Source organism: Muscardinus avellanarius, assembly GCF_963383645.1.
Source record: "Muscardinus avellanarius genome assembly, chromosome: 1".
Classification (NCBI taxonomy): domain Eukaryota; kingdom Metazoa; phylum Chordata; class Mammalia; order Rodentia; family Gliridae; genus Muscardinus; species Muscardinus avellanarius.
In genome coordinates, this window is record NC_137786.1 from 4,914,231 (window position 1) to 4,930,946 (window position 16,716).

At 47.8% G+C, this 16,716-nt stretch overlaps 1 protein-coding gene across 1 annotated transcript in view; it reads left to right on the forward strand.

The window, feature by feature from the left end:
- Positions 1-12,662: 12,662 nt before the first annotated feature.
- The window catches only part of UBE2QL1 (ubiquitin conjugating enzyme E2 QL1), a gene marked incomplete at both ends in the record, with an annotated part of 33,886 nt that continues 29,832 nt past the window's right edge, over positions 12,663-16,716 (forward strand). The window contains one exon of the mRNA XM_080710908.1: positions 12,663-13,388. Coding sequence (XP_080567034.1) covers positions 12,663-13,388 — 726 coding nt within the window. The remainder of the gene's footprint in view (positions 13,389-16,716) is intronic.

Sequence of the window (16,716 nt, forward strand, 5' to 3'; positions counted from 1 at the left end):
AGCCTCGCATCCCATAATCAACACCTGTGGTGGCCTGAGTGAAGCTGTGAGAGCAAGGAGCTTCTGCCTCTCACCGTGGGGAAGGAGTGGTGACTATCGGGGGTAGGCGTAGGGGCCACTGTTGACTGACATTTTAAAATTTAATTTTGAAAACAGCCATGGAAAGAAGAGTTGGGACTACTTACATATGATGGATGTCTTGCAGCCAAGAGAGAATGACAATAAGAAGTCAGAAATGTAATGTGGATAGTCCGGAAGATCATAAAGACCCACAGGGCTGCTGTTGGCTGAGACTGCCAACACCCAGCCCAAACCTCGATTCTTGATGTTGCAGAATTAGGAAGTACCTTGACTTCCAGCCTTGCCAACTCTCTCCCGTGAGAGTTGGCATGTCCACTGGGAATAAGCAGGACCCTGAGAAGTGAAGCCAGTCCATTTGGGCAGACTCGGAAAACTTGAAAACCTTCCAGCTCACACCCTTTTGCCTTCCTTACTGCACAGGCAGCGTCTCCTGGCCTGGTTGAGAAGACCAGCCAAGACCCTGAGCTGATTTCACCCCCAGGAAGCCACCCTGCTAAGGGACGCCTGCTGTAGTCCACACTCACCCATGGTGCCTCGGTGCTGCCAAACGGAGCTCAGCACAGCACCAGGGGACAAAGGCCAGGTCTGGTCCAAGAGGATGTAACTTATGTCTCCAAGGAATTGCAGGGTGGTGTTGATTAATTCAGCAGGGACACCTGTACCCCAGCTCGAAGGGCAAAGGAGAGGATTGTTCAGGCACAAGCCGGAGAAGGGCCTTATAAACACCATGTGCGACTTCTGGGAAGATGGCGACCGAGAAAAGCGGGGCTTAAGAGCCCCGCTAACAACCAATCTCCAGTACCACAAAATCAGCGCCTTTCATAGCCAGAAAACACCATCACCAGAGAAACAAAAAAATCACCAGGCTCCAGAGAGAAAGCAGACTGAGAACAGAGCTCAGAGCCACAGAGGAGATACACCGGCCTCACGCCCGAGGACGCGGCAGCAGCGCCATACTGCCGGCGGCAGCGGCGAGTTCACCGGACGGCTACAGCAAGCCAAGGTGAGCTGCTGCGGAACAGCCAGGTGGGATTTCTTGGCACAGGGAGCATCTAAAGCTCCCAGTGGCTGAGCTCAGCACACGCTACAGGGATTCAGAGTGGAACTCAAAACCAAGAAGAAATATGCCAGCCTCACGGCTGAGGGCGTAGCAGCGGCGCCATATTGCCACCGGCAGCGGCAGCAGCAAATTCACCGAGTCCAGTACAGCTACATGTGCGTACTCAAGAACAGTGAGTCAAATTATGGGCCACAGAGGAGAAATCCCAGTACTGTACTCCCTGAGACTTGACCCAGTGGGGGAGTGGTGGTGGCAGAGATATCACACCATAGGAGAATGTGCAACCTGGCACCCCCCACCCCAGTCTAAAGCAGCCTCTATCGACTCTCTGGGTCGGAGACTCTGTGATACAACCCAGTAAAGGAGTAGTGAGGTCAGAGATACCACAGACTCGAGATCCAGAGCACCTTAAGTGAAGTCGTAGTGACCCAAGGGAAGAACCCAGAGAAGGCACAAACTTCCGAAATCATGGGAAAGAGGAATAACACTGGAGCAATGAATGCCCACAACCCCACAACATCAGAACCCGATAAAACAGAAAATCAGAGATTTCTAGAAGATCAAATCAGGAAAATAACTGTAGAAATAATAGAGGTGCTTCGAAAAGAACTCAGAGAGAGCCAAAAAGAGATAAAGGATACAATTAATGAAGTAAAGGCCTCAATTCAAAGCACAAACAACCAATTAGACCACATGGAGAATAGAATCTCGCTCTTAGAAGATGATCATTCCAAAAATGAACGCATAGTTTCTAATCTAGGAAAAAATATCTGACAGCAGAAATCTGATATTGAAGAAATATGGGCCCATTTTAAGAGAGCTAACCTAGGAATAATTGGAACAGAGGAGGGAAAAGAAAGTGAAACCAAAGGGATCAACAATCTCTTCAAGGAAGTAATAGCAGAAAATTTTCCAAACATAGAGCAAGAGGTTGATACACAGGTCCAGGAAACTTATAGAACTCCCTTTACACAGGATTGAAGAAGAGGAGCCCCACGCCACATAATTGTCAAAATGACCAATGTGGAAGCCAAGCAGAGAATCTTAAAGGCAACAAAAGCAAAGAGCCAAGTGACATTCAGAGGCAAACCAATTAGAATCACTCCAGACTTCCCAAACCAAGTCATGAGAGCCAGAAGGGCTTGGGGTAACATATTCCAAACTCTGAAAGAAAACAACTTCCAGCCAAAAATTTTCTACCCAGCAAAACTTTCTATCAAATTAGATGGAAAAATAAGAAGCTTCCACGATAAACAAAAACTGAAGGAATTTTTGTCTTCAAAACCAGCGCTAGAGAAAATACTCAAAGAGATTAACTACAAAGAAGAAATAGGTAACACACACCAGAACCAGAGAAACAAGATTTTCCATCCAACAGACAACTAAGATTGGTTATCTGTGGAGATTCATTATTTATGTTAGTCTTTTACCTATCTCTAAATGGTATTGTTTGCCTTTATTGATGTTGATTTTTAGGATTTCTAGTTGGAATATTAATATACCTTCAGATATAGCATTTGGAAATATTTTATCCCATTCTATTAGTAACTGTTAACTCTGTTTACATTGTCTTTGGATATACAATTTTTTTTTAGGGAGTTTGTATACTCTTCTGTTGCCTGTGCCATTGAAATCATATCCAAGAAATCACTGCCAATTTCAATGTAGTGAGGTTTTATGACCCAGATTTTCTCCTAAAAGTTTATAGTCTTAAGATTTATATTTAGGTCTTTTATCTATTTTGAGTTAATATTTGTATATGGGATTAGGTAAGGGTCCAATTTTATTCTTTTCCATGTAATTTATTATTTTTCAACAATATTTAGTTAAAAGATTATTATTTCCACCACCAAATGCTCGTGAAAACCTTGTCAAAAATAACTTGACAATATAGGGAAGAATTTAGCTCTAGGCTTTTATTTAACTCCAATGGTTTGTATATCTGCCTTTAGAATAGCACTACACTGTTTCAATTATTGTAGCTTTATATGGTTTGAAATCAGAAAATATATATCTTCTAGCTTTGTTCTTTTTCAAGATCGTTGTGGGTATCTAGAGTCCATATTCCATATTAGGATAGATTTTTTATTCTGAAAAATAAATATATAAATATATGATAGTTTCACCTAAAAAAATAGGAAAAAAATTCTCTGGTAAGAAAGAAAGTAAAAAGAAATATTGAAATGTTATATTTAAGTCATCAAAAGCTTGATATCAGACAAATGAAACTGTTATGTGAGATTATCATTTTTAATTTTGGATAAATTGCTATAATACTAGATGTCAACCACTAAGCCAAGCATGGGAGGGAGGGATGGAGAGAGAATGGGGTGGGGATCGGGTGGGGGCTGACTGGGCGATGTGTGCATGTATGTCTACAAAAATTTGTATCCCACTATGATGTATGAATACAGTGCACCAATAAAAAAAATAAAAAATAAAAATAAATAAATAAATAAAATAAACACCATGTGCGTGCCTGATCTGAAATCCATTTTATAGTTTCACACTTAAATTGAGCTATTAAAAATCCATTTCAGACAGTGCACTTGGACAAAGACTTGTGACGAGTACTCAGTGTTCATCATCCCAGTTTATTTCCAGTGAGTTTAAGCTCAGCACAGGGTATCCAGCCAAAGATGACATTCCCCGGGCCACTTTGTAACTGGCTATGGCATGGGGTATGAGGAAGGTGCCGTGTGTAACTTCCAGGCTATTTAATTACAGTTATTTCTAGAATCTGGAAAAGGCAGTGGCTGAAGCTGTGTTGGCTGCCCCATCCTACACACAGGAGAGAAATAAAAGCTGTACATGATCCTCTGGATTTCTTTGTGTTATAGCAACCTAACCAGTGCTCTAACTAATACGAGACTTACTGCTTTAAAATATAAACACTGCGAGGGTATTTAAAATTCTCTATGACAGTTTAGCTCACTTATTTACTTCCAGACTCCTGTGGTTAAGTCAAGGTCAGCCTGGTGTTCGGAGTGCAGTCCCTCACCCCTGGAAGGTACAACAAACATCCTTCCCTGATGACCATATTCTGCCTGTCCTTCCCCGCACAGCTCTGCTTCTGCTAACGAATCCAAGCCGGGGTGGAGGTAAAACCCATTTTCCCTCTTGAGTCAGATCTGGATAGAAAAAAATCAAACAGGTAGTCACCAAAGCAAAGGCTTGGAGAAGTGAGGAGTAGTGTAAGGACCCGGTGGGCTGGATGGTAGTGGGAACAGAAAATGCACTGTGCATGGACTGTGTGCCGGGCAGTGCCCCAAGCAAGAGCAGTCCAGCTTGGATAGGAGTCCTTGGTTATGAATGTACAGGTGTTGCTTAAAGAATCTCTAGGGGGTCAAAATTTTTATTTAGAAGCTACATGGCCTACAGGGTCATCCAGATCCCAACACTGGGAAAATGTCTCTGCTCTAGCAAGGATCCAAACCCTGAATGGAAGCATGAACTCGAGCTTCGGAGCTCCGTGAGGACCTGGATCACTCACCCGAAATTGGGTGGTTCTGTTGTAGCGAGCATAACTGTCCGCAGCCAATTATTAGTCCATCAAGCCACACTTTATTACAGGTTCGAACCTGGACCCAAGCACCTCTGGCACAGCAGAAATATCATGGGCTCAGAGCTCCGCTCAGGGGCCAAATTTATACAATTTACATTAAACTGCAAGTCACTGTTTTACATCATTGATGACGCTTTTTGCCAAGACATCCTGCTGCCTCGGCATCTATGTGTTGAGACCCCACTCCACATAGTTATCGGCAGAACGCCCCGAGAAAGAGGTATCGTCTCTGGCCAAAATATCCCCCACTTTTACCCTTCATGACTATTAATATTTCCTTTAACTTTCTACACGAATTGCTCCAGTGATGTGAAATTAGGACTATAAATAGAAACTGAGTCCGTGGAAATAAACGTCCTTGGCTTTGTTCAATAATAATAAAAACTGGCCAGAATTCAGATGCTGTGATAAGCATTCCAGCTGCAGCAATTACAAAGGGTCTCTGACCCTCACTATCACTAACTTAGGTTAAGCTATTAACTCAGGTAAGGTAGTTCAGTTTAAGGAAACTTTGTTTACCCTTGAGATCCTGCCTAGAGACAGAGAAGATAAAAACCTTGTGTGTGACCTTAAAGCAATTTAGTTGATAAACAACTTAGTTGCCCAAATACAATAGACTCAAGGAGAAAGAGTGGTGACTTTTACGCCCAGTGTAAATATTCCTGAAGACAGAGAGGCTGATCGCATGGTTAATGAATATGACAAAATAAAGGACAGACGTTCTAAATATATATATGTATGAAGGAAAGGAAATACCGTGTAAGAGTAAGAAAAGCATTTTTGCATGAAGAAGAGCTTATCATAAGAAAGTCCCAACCGGGAAAGAAAGGAATTAGAAAGTTAGAAGCAGGTTGCAGAGGGTTTGTGACAGAGAAATGGGTTATTAAAGATGGTTAGACTTTTAATAGGCTTATTGTCTAAAGAAGAGTGTTCAGCAGTTAAGGTAATATATCTGACAATTAAAACCAAGAACTTTGTGGTGTTGTTTGTGGTATTTTGTCTGAAAAACTGTGTTGTGAGTTTGCTTAAGCTTTCAGATTTAGGAGATAAAAATGCCAACACCTGGAGAAACTTTATCACATCCACCTGAATCACCACGTCTCCCCACACTTGCTATATGAACTGAGCCCAAAAGATGGAAAGTTCCAAGAGAGCCAAAGAAGATTCCCCGAGAAACCCCCAAGCCTTGGCCATGCTTGTTTATTTTGGGAAGTGGCCCCCTGGGACTGCTTATCTGCAAAGACCTTGGAAAAGAATCAGGAGTCAGAAGTCAATATCTCTCGAAGATCAACAGCCAGCTGAAGGACTAGTTTTATTACCTTTGTTTACATGTCATTCATTATTACTTCACAATGATTACACCCACCACCCTCTCCTCTTACTATTAACTTTACTGGTGAAAGGTATAAATTTCTTGGAGTTTTTGTAATAAAGTGTCATTGGCTCAAGAAGCCTTTGTCCACCTCAGATTTCTTTCCCAAGCGTCGTACCCAAAAACTTAGGGAATTCATAGAGGGAAAGGAATCGCTGCAGATAAGTTTCTGCAGGACACCACCTGCCTTTTGCCCCATCTTTCTGAGGCTCCCGGTCGCGAGTGGACTTGCCCCCACAGGACTGAGCCAGTCGGTAACAGCTTTTTAAATTTCCCGCTCTACATTCTCCGCTTTACAATTCCCGCGTAACTTATACGGACATTTTTTAAGATAAGGGGGGTAGGGGCAGAGGGTCCCTTATCTAGGTTTACAGCCCTGGTAGGGGCGGGTGCTCTTAGCCAGGGCAGATACTCTACACTTTTAGCTTTTCTAGGAATTTGCCCATTAATACTGGCCACTTGAGCTTACAACTTATGGAGCTTTTATACAATTAAAACCATTTTCTAATCCCCTATTATCTTATTTTTATTATCAGCTATTACAAACTTCTGCTATTCAATTTATAACTATAGGCTTATAATTACTACCCAATACTATTGAACTATTGGCACACAATACTACTGATCATAATACTATTGTTATTATCTCATACAATAATATTATTACATAATATTATTGTCACAATTACTAATCTTATTTTTAGTCACAGCAAATTTATAAAACTTAAACCAACTCCTAAAGCATCTAACTTCAAATAAGGCATAGGCAGGGGTTTCTTATCTAAGACACACAGGCAGGGTAGACCTGGGCAGCTGCTCTCTGCCTGTCAATTTTAAAACAAAACTTACAAGCACAAATCCATATATGACATAAAAAACATTACTTAACTAGTTATTAACTAAATTAATTATCTATCATTGATTATTAACTCTTATTAAAACCACACAACACTGCACTCATGAATTTAAAGACACACTATAACAGTTCTCCACTTCGACCACTTACCATGACAAACCCTCTTTGGGCGTCTATCTTCTACCCTAAAGTTCTGCTTCAGGGCATGGGATTGGCTGAGACCAGGTCACATGACTGTATCTAGTTCAAGGGAATCTGGAAAAGCGACTTTCTGGTGGTGGTGGAGGAGCTCACAAGCAGCGGTGTCATTTATTTGCCCTTGTATTGCAAATAGAGCCAACTCAATGGTCCTTTAACCTCGCATGCTTTGTGTGGGTAGGGAATTCAGTCGAGGCACAGCAGGGATGGCTTGATTCAGGGTCACAAAGGCTGGGCCTCTGCTGGAAGCCTCAAGGGCAGGGGGAAGAATCAACTGGACAGATACTCATCCCAGATCTGGTGGGATGCATACAGACCTCAGCGGGGCTGGTGGCTTGAGCACCCACACGTGGCCTCTCCCCGTGGCTTGGGCTTCCTCTCAACATGGTGGCTGGACTCCCAGGCAGGCATCCTGAAAGAAGGCCAGTCTTAGCTATGTCCTCCAATGACCTGGCATTATTGTTTACCCCTGCTCCACCAGTCGCAGCCGACAGCCCACCCGACTCTACAGGAGGGAGAATTCACCTCTACCCTGCGAGAAAAGGGACAAAGTACAAAAACATGTGAACAGGATCAAGACAGTGGTACAGCCTTCTCTGGAAAACACCATCTACTTGGGAGGAAAATTCTCCAGGCCTAAGGTGTGTGCTAATGGCATGTATGAACGACTCCACAAATCCCCCACTGCCTAGCTCAGCTGGCAGCACTTGCCTCTCTGTCTCGTCCTGCACTGCCCCCATCTCTCTTCTGTCCCCCAACCCTTCCTCTTCCCCTCTCTTTTTGCTCTTCACCCCAGGAGGCTCAGGAGAGAAAGGTACCATGAGGAATCCCTCTCCCATAACCTCTGTATGACTCTGGCCAAGACAGACTTCTCTGCCCGTTGAAGGTATGTGCTGTGAATTCAAAGACTGAGTTTTAATTCAACAGCAAGACAAAGGTGGGTGTGAGTCCACCATGTGTTTTGAGAAAGTGCAAAGGGGACCCTGGCATGTTCCTTGACACGTCTTTACCATTAAAGACGTCCTCCCTAGAGCCCCAGGTCTGGGAGGGCAGGGCTTCCTGAGCATGGTTTCTGCAGTGGCCTCATAAGCAGGTGCTCACGGAGCGCTGGGTATCAGAGTCACCTGGAGCTGACACTGTGAGCTTCAGTGTGCATTCGCTACTTTATGATGACCCACCCTAATTCCCCTGTGCTCCCCTGCTCAGGACTGTGATCTCAGTACTTGAGTGGCTGAGACAGGAGGAGCACAGGTTTGAGGACAGCCTCAGCAAGCAGTAGTGAGACTCTCATCAACCTAGTGAGACCCTGTTTCAAAATAAAAATAAACAATAGGGCTGGAGGTATAGCTCAGAGGTAGAACATCCCTGATTTAACCCCTAGTACCCCACTAACTTTTTTGTCTGTGCTTCAGCTTCCCAGTCTAAATTAGGGGCAGACATAGTACCTACTTAACAACATAATTATGAAGATGAAACTGATCTGTATATATACAGAGCGCTCAGGTATTGCTTCAGATACGGTAAATGCCATCTACGTAGAGGCTTTGTGGATGGAGAAGTGACTGGCATTACTGGTCCAGGATCTTGTATTGTCACAGATACACACACACAAAAAAAAATATTTTTCAACAGTCACAATGGCCTTAAAGCCTGACTTCAAGAGAATAAATGACACGCACCAATTTGGGGCAGGTGTTTTGAGGTACTGCAGCTGATGTCTTGGTGACCGCATGAGACGGGTGCCCCGGAGGAAACAAGACCATTCAAAAGAACTGGGAGGCAGAGTAAATGAAAAATCCCAGCTCTGTCTCTTTATAAAAACTGCGACTGGAGAAAGCTGGTTCCTGGGAACAATGATTAAATGCTCAAGGGAGAAGCCCTGGCAGGTGTGACTCAATTCTCAGATGACAGGTTTATTGTGATGACCCCTCCCTCCGTCCTCCCTCCCCTTCATACTAGATTGGTTCAGACTCTGCCTGCAGATTCCCTCACCATTCCCTTCCCTACCCATCTCTCCTTGAATCCGTAGTTGGTCCTAGACACTATTTTATTTAACTAACAGCCCTCAGTTCAATTATCCCAATGTTATAAACTTTATCTTCAATATAATGGCTTTTTAGGTAGCATTTTTGTTGTTGTTGTTGTTGTTGTTATAACTGCAACATGTTCCTTTTGAACATGTTTGAAAATCAAGTAAAAGGAAATCATTGTAAGAATAAAATGTAACCCGTCCCACTGTTGTACTGGGTACATATCTCATCATTTCTCTAGTGAGACAGAACCTTCTGGAATCTTCTGGGATAGGAGAGGCGGGGTGGGGTTATGGACCACACATGCCTTCTGCCCACATTGACCTTACCATCCTATCACTGAGGCAAATATTTGGATCCATGGGCTGGAGAATACAGATAAGGAAAAAGTTTAGAAGAACCAACTTCTAGCATAGTAATTGTAACCACTCACAAGGTTCTTCTAGTCCTTGTTCCTGGGTATACCACAGTTGTGTGTCATTGTGTCATTGTAGCTGAAGTGTGGATCTGATCTTGCACTTACTGGTAGGGGCTATATGGTCTTCATAACTATAATGATGTTATAATTTATTCAATATATTCCCAAGTGGATTAGGTATGGTTTTCTTTCTTTTTTTTTTTTTTTTTTTGTGCGGGTCTGGGACGGAACCCAGGAGCATTCGCCCTCCAAGCTACATCCCCTGCGCAATTTTCTTTATTCTTTAGTTTTGAAATCAAGTCTCACTGAGTTGCAGAGGGCCTCCCTAAGTAGCTGAGGCTGTCCGCGAACCATGATCCTCCGGTCTCAGCCTCCCGAATGCTGGGATTACAGACGTGCGCCACGGCACCCAGGTAGGTGTGGTTTTCTTAACACATTCCCTCTTGTAAGTTTGGTTGCTTCTGATCTTTAACATTTGATCCAGGAATGTCTACTTGAGATAGATAGACAACTTGTGAGATGCCAGGGGCCCCAGACACTGAGTTGTATAGTTATATATCACATATAATCATTTGTTTTCTATTAATGAAATAACTAGAGCTGGGTAACTTGTAAAGAGTCTTTTTTGCCTCACGGTTTTGGAGGCTGAAAGTCCAAACAGCGTGGCAGCAACTCTTTCGAGAGCCCCAGGCAGAGAGCCTCCTGTGGGAGGTGGTGCAGAAGAAAAGAAAGAGAGCTGGAAAGACAGGAGGCCAAGACCAGAAAGGGGCCGGCGGTGACCTTCCGTGAGGCCCCACCTCTCACAGGTCCCCCACCCCACACAGCATCCCCCACACTACGGACCAACCACACCGCCAACACATGAGCCCTTGGGGGACACACTTAGGCCTTATCCAACACGGGCTGTTTCTGGTATGTGCCAAGCCCCCCAGGCCGGGGCTGACACCACCCCTGGGTCTGAGACCAGCAATGCAGCGGGCAGGACTGCTGATCTGTAGTGAGTACAGGGCTTGGAGGCAAAGGGATCTAGGGTGTGAGGCCCCACTGGGCCTCCCCACTAAGAAAATGGCTGATGTGGGCCAGCTGCCCAGCCTCTTTGAAATTTGGTTTCTTCACCAATAAAACAGGCCCCAAAAAACCCAAGAGGGCTTCTGTGGAAGGTAAATGATAAAACCTGGAATGCCTGTTTCCCTTTCTGCGGTATCATCAGCTTTCAACCTTTGCACACCCTTTCCCTATGTGAAATGAACTCTGCAGGTGGGCACCGTCATCTTTCTTATGACCTTATCTTTTCTTAAACAGCTGATTAAAATAAAGTCACAAAGCCGGGCGTGGCGTCGTACACTTGTAATATCAGTACTTGAGAGGCTGAGAGCAGCAGCTACTTACTTAGTGAAGCTGTCTGCAACTTAGTGAGACCTTGCTTCAAACTAAAGAACACAAAATAGAGCTGGGGGTGTAGCTTGGAGGTAGAATGCCCATGAGTTCCATCCCCAGTGCCGCAAATAAATAAATAAATAAATAAATAAATAAATAAATGAATAAAGTCACCAAACAAAAAGCCAAAGAAGCCAGGACAAACAGGCCTTCAGCCTGCTGTGGGTGATTCCACCCTCCACCTACCCTGAAAACCAAGGGGCTGTGAGGCTCCAGGAGTGCACCCCTGTCTCCCCAACCACTTCAAGAGTACTCAGGCTGCAGGCCCCTCAGCTGTTAGACATCCTGGAGAAACTGAACTCCAGACACTTTAGGCCTGTGTCTCTAGGATGGCCCGAAACTGTATAATATCATTTTTTGTGTATACAGTACTGGGGATGAAACCCAGGGCATTCTACCTCTGAGCTACACTCCCAGCCCTATTTTTTATTCTTTATTTTGAAACAGGCTCTCACTGAGTTGTAAAGGGCCTCACTAAGGAGCTGAGGGTGTCACAAATCAGGATCCTCCTGTCTCAGCTTCCCAAATGCTGGGATTACACGCGTGTGCAGGTACGTTTGGCTCCAAAGTTGTATTTTTCACAGTAAAAAAATCTCTAATGATGTGGGGAAAGTGAAACGGGTTAAAAGACACTTAAAACCAAAAAGCCAATATGCTGGCGCTCAGATTCAACACCCTTTCCGATAACCTCAGAGGACTCCCCACTTAAAAGTCAAGCCACAAACGGCAGTGGGGGCTTAAAATCCTAAGCAGTTTAGATGGATGGCCATGTTTTCTGCATTTTCTTGATTTCTTCTTGAGCAGTAGGGTCGAAGGCATCATCATCATCACCGAAGGTTCTGGAGCTCGCTGGCGTTTCCAGGTTCAGGACCTGAATTTGCTTTTTGCAGAAATTTCAATGGGCTAAGGAGGAGAGGGCGTGCGGCGCTGGGAGCCTCTGGGAGCCGCAGCTCACCTCCCTGGCGCCCAAGGCCCCCAGCGCGGCGGGCTCCCCGGGGCGCAGACCCCGCCGCCCGCCCGCCCGCCCAGCAGCAGCAGCAGCTCTGGGCGCCACGCGCCCTCCGCTCTGCGAGCCTTCCCTCCCCAGACCCCTCGGGGAACGCGGGACCCTCGGCGGAGTGGGGCCCGCGAGGAGAGCTGGAGCTGCCGAAGTCCTGAGCAGGGGAGCGCCGGGCCTCCTCCCGCCCCCTCCTTCCGATCATCTTCTTCAGAGCCCCCGCCCGTCCCGCCCCCGTGGCTGTGCGGGGACGCCCGCGGGGTCCGGCGCGAGGGAATCCGCCGACGGCGGCTGGGTCCGCCCCCCCAGGTGAGCGGCGGGCCGCGGGGAGGGTCTGAGCGCGCGGCCCCGCCCTCCCGCCGCCGGCCGGCCGCGCGCCGCGGTCTCCCCCCAGCGGCGGCTCCGGGGCGGGCGGCGCGCTGTCCCCGCCCCGCGCCCCCCGCGGCCGCGGCCCGCCCCTCGGCGCGGCTCCGACGCGGCCGCCCTGCGATGTCAGCAGCCGCGGCGGCGGCGGCGGCGGCGGAGGCAGCGGCGCGGGCCCCGCGGATCCGCAGCGCTCGCCGGCCGAGGCCCGCAGCAGGCCGCCGGGCGCGGGACCGGCCGGGGCGGCTCGCGGCTGGGCTCGGCGCCGCCCTCGGCCCGCCGAAGATGGCCACGCTGCTCCGCAAGATCGGGCTCATCCGCCTGCACGGCCGGGACACCGAGGACCCCAAGCACCACCGCGGCGGCGGCGGCGGCGGCGGCGGCCCGCAGAGCGCCTCGCTGCGCGGCAAGGGCGGCGCCAAGAGCGGCCACAAGCCGGCCGCGCCGCCGCCGCCGCCCCCCGCCGCCGCGGGCGCCGCCAGCCCCGGGCCCGGCCCCGCCAAGGGCCGGCGCGCGGCCGAGCTGGGCCCCGCGGGCGCGGCGGCGGCGGGCGGGCCCCGGGAGCGCGCGGCCGGGCCGGGGCCGGGGCCGGCGGGCGGCAGCCTGGTGCCCGCGGCGCGCCGGGAGCACTGCGCGCAGGTGCGCAGCCGGCGGCTCATGAAGGAGCTGCAGGACATCGCGCGCCTGAGCGACCGCTTCATCTCGGTGGAGCTGGTGGACGAGAGCCTGTTCGACTGGAACGTGAAGCTGCACCAGGTGGACAAGGACTCGGTGCTGTGGCAGGACATGAAGGAGACCAACACCGAGTTCATCCTGCTCAACCTCACCTTCCCCGACAACTTCCCCTTCTCGCCGCCCTTCATGCGGGTGCTCAGCCCGCGCCTGGAGAACGGCTACGTGCTGGACGGCGGCGCCATCTGCATGGAGCTGCTCACGCCGCGCGGCTGGTCCAGCGCCTACACGGTGGAGGCCGTCATGCGCCAGTTCGCCGCCAGCCTGGTCAAGGGCCAGGTAGGTCCCGGGCCGGCCCCCCCGGCTACCCAGCTCGGGCCGCGGCTGGCGCGAGTCTGGCTGTCGGGAGCCCAGGGAGAGAGGCTCCCGAGCGCCTCTGCGCAAAGAGGCAGATCTCTTCCCGAGTCTCCACCCTGCCCTTCTCGGTCCCCTGTCTCGGTTCTGCGAGCGCCTCTCCCTCTCCTTCCCTCTCCTTGACTTTCTCCTTCCCTCCGCCTCCCCATTCCCTTTCTCCTCTATTCCTTCTGCTCGACTCCTCTCCACCCTCTAGTCCCCCCCACACACACACACACACCATTCTTCTGGCCTTCTCCCATTTTTCCGCCTCTCTGCCCCTCCCCGTGGCCCCCGAATCTCTAGGATGGTGGTGGGATCTCTGTGTGCAGCTCGGGATCCAGGTGTCTGGGGAGCCGTCACCCTCTCCCGTCCTCCCCCTCACTCTCCCACACACAAAAGGTCTCCTCCCCAGGCCTCTCTCGGCCTCTCTGCTGCAGGTGGGCACTCTGCAGAGGACCCGCTTCCTGCTGAGGACCCCTCTCCCCGCTGTCTCAGTCGGTCAAGGTGAAAATTGTGCTCTTAGGAAGTCTCTCTCTAGAGCAGAGGCGTGCTGTGAGCCCTTCCGAAACTGGCAGACCCAGACTCTGTGGTCCCCCTCAATCCCCTTCCTGCTTGGCACCTCTGGGGCAGATGGCCAGGTCTCGGTCTCTGTCTCCCTTTTGTTTCCTTGACCCCCGCAACTAGGGGTGGGGGTATGGGGGTAAAGATTTTAACACAACACAGGAAGGCTGAGCAGATCCTATCAGTCCTTGATCCACCAAGGCACAGCTTTATGGGATTAAAAAAAAAAAAAAAAAAAAAAAAAACAGAGTAGGTTAGAGCAGAGAATGAATGAATTCCGAGATGTGACCCCTCGGGACTGCGGCCGGGGACAGATGGCTTGGCCTCCCCGCACTACATGTTCTTGACCATGTTCAAATGTTCTGCTTGTCCCAAATCAATATTGAACGCACCTAATACAATTGTATTTCTATATGGGTGTCTTTTGTGGGGAATGCTTGTTCTCTTGAAAAGACCCCAAATGACCTCAGGTGGGGCCTTCTGCAGCCAGCTTCACCGGAAGCGATCTGACCCTTCCCATGGCAGCCTCTGTCCTTTTCCCTGCGGGATACTTGGAACTAATCAAATGATGCTTGTTTTGCTGATTTCACTGGAGGTGGAACCCCTGGGATTCCAAACAAATAGCATCCTGGCTCCAGCAGAGAAGGTCACTTAATTCTTGAACCTACCTGCCAATCCACCTGTCTAGGGTTCAGGGTTTTCATATTTCTTGAGTTAGGAAGAGGGCAGCTATAACAGCTCCAGGAAGACTTTTCACGGAGCAAGGATTGGTGCTTCAGTGTCAGGGGTTCCTTCTTCCTGCCACAGAGAAATGCCGGGTCTGATGCAAGGTGCATGTGATTGAATACAAGGGTGGAGGGTGAGAAGTCTGAGTTTATTTTTAAGCCAGTTTGTATAAATGATGTGGAAAATGTTCCACAGAAGTGCCTTGGCTCTGTGTTTCTTAAGTCGTGGGTGATCAGAAGTCTCTGGAACAGCCTGCCCTTGGCTCTCATTGTCCTCTCCGTGAAGATGACTTTGGGGTCAGGAGAGGAATGTCACTTTGCTTTAGAGTCACAGAATCTTAACATTCTAGACTTGGAAGAGATCGTAGACAGCAGCCTTCATTCTAGAAGATACGGGGAAATAAATATCTTAAATGAGAAAAAACAAAGGTTGTTTTTCACAAGAGAAATGCCTCAGTAAAAGAAGTGTTTTTCCACTTCTACAAATAATCATTTTCATTGACACACCTGTGTAGTTCTCTTACACTAGGTCTCGGTGGTATATTCACTTTCTTTGTAGTCACAAATGAAGTCATGCATTCCGTTTGCAAGTTACAGTTTTCACTGTCAGAAACAATCATCAACATTTTTATTTCTTCCCTCGATAAAATCTGAATAGGACGTTCCTTCCGCCTAGTATAGTGTACTATGTAATCTCTTGGGCATCAACGCTTTTGAAATTACCGACTCAACTTCTTACGCACAGTTTGTTTGCTGCTCTCAACATACAGTTCCTCCAAAGGAAAGTAATGCGTGGTACACGTGAAATAGTCACAGTGCGGCAAAGGAACTGGAGAAGCAGCCGGCCATTAATGATTTAGGGTTCCACGCACAGAAGGACCTGGTAGCATTTCAGGTAACTTGAGGCTTCTCCTGCCTTTGCATTCTTCTGCAGATCCTCTGCTCACAGGTTGGTCACGGGACAGCAGGCAGTTACCAAGTTATTTCCGTAAGTAAAGGGACTGTGCTTTGGGAGCAATCGAAATACCTGCCTAGGTATTCACAGAGCACTTTAAAGGACCGAGTCACTGTAGCCCAGTGATGGTCTTCCGTTTCTTGAGGATTTCTTTCCTTAGGATTCGTTTTTCTGAAGCTGCAAAGTAAGAAAAAGCTTTTTTTTTTTTTTTTTTTGCTTCTTTCATAGATAAAACACATTGTCTACTTGGCCTCACTCTCTGGATTGAGGATGTACTGCTTTTATACCTTTAGAGAAACCCCAAGACAATGTTAAGATTTCATGGATGATATTATAAAAATATCTGCTTACCAGCTTTGTGTGCAAAATTTAAAGTATAGGCATATCACACAGTATGGAAATCTCAGTCACTTCTTGAGGGCTTTACCTGATGGAGTGTCTGCTCCACGTCATCAGAATCTATCCCGTGTTGTGTTGTGGATTGTGGCTGCTTTAAATTAAATGAACATGGAAATGTCTTAGGGGATATATTCTGTGTAGAAATAGACACAAGTCTCTGGCCTGTTGGTCTATGACCACACCCTCATTTGGCTAAACAGAGGCATTTTAACCCTTTTATTTCTCTGTGGTTTCAATGAAAAATTCCGGGGCATTTATTTATTTATTTATTTATTTATTTATTTATTTGTGGTACTGAGGTTCCTGGAAATCCTTCTGCCTCCGGGCTACACTACGAGACCTATTTTATATATTTTTTAAATTTGGAAACAGGGTCTCTTAAGCCAGCGAGGCTGGCTTTGAACCTCCATGATCCTCCTGTCTGTCTCCGCCTCCCCAGCGCGGGGATTACAAGCGTGCGCCACCATGCCTGGCTCATTCCGGGACCTTTAAAATGAACTGCTTAAAATGTTAAAAGTATACTGGAGATCACTATTTGCATCTTTTATCTTTTACTGAGCCAGAAATAAGACCACCCTTCGTTCCCGTGTGAGGTTTTTTGGCATTCACGAGTGTACGATTTACATCTTGG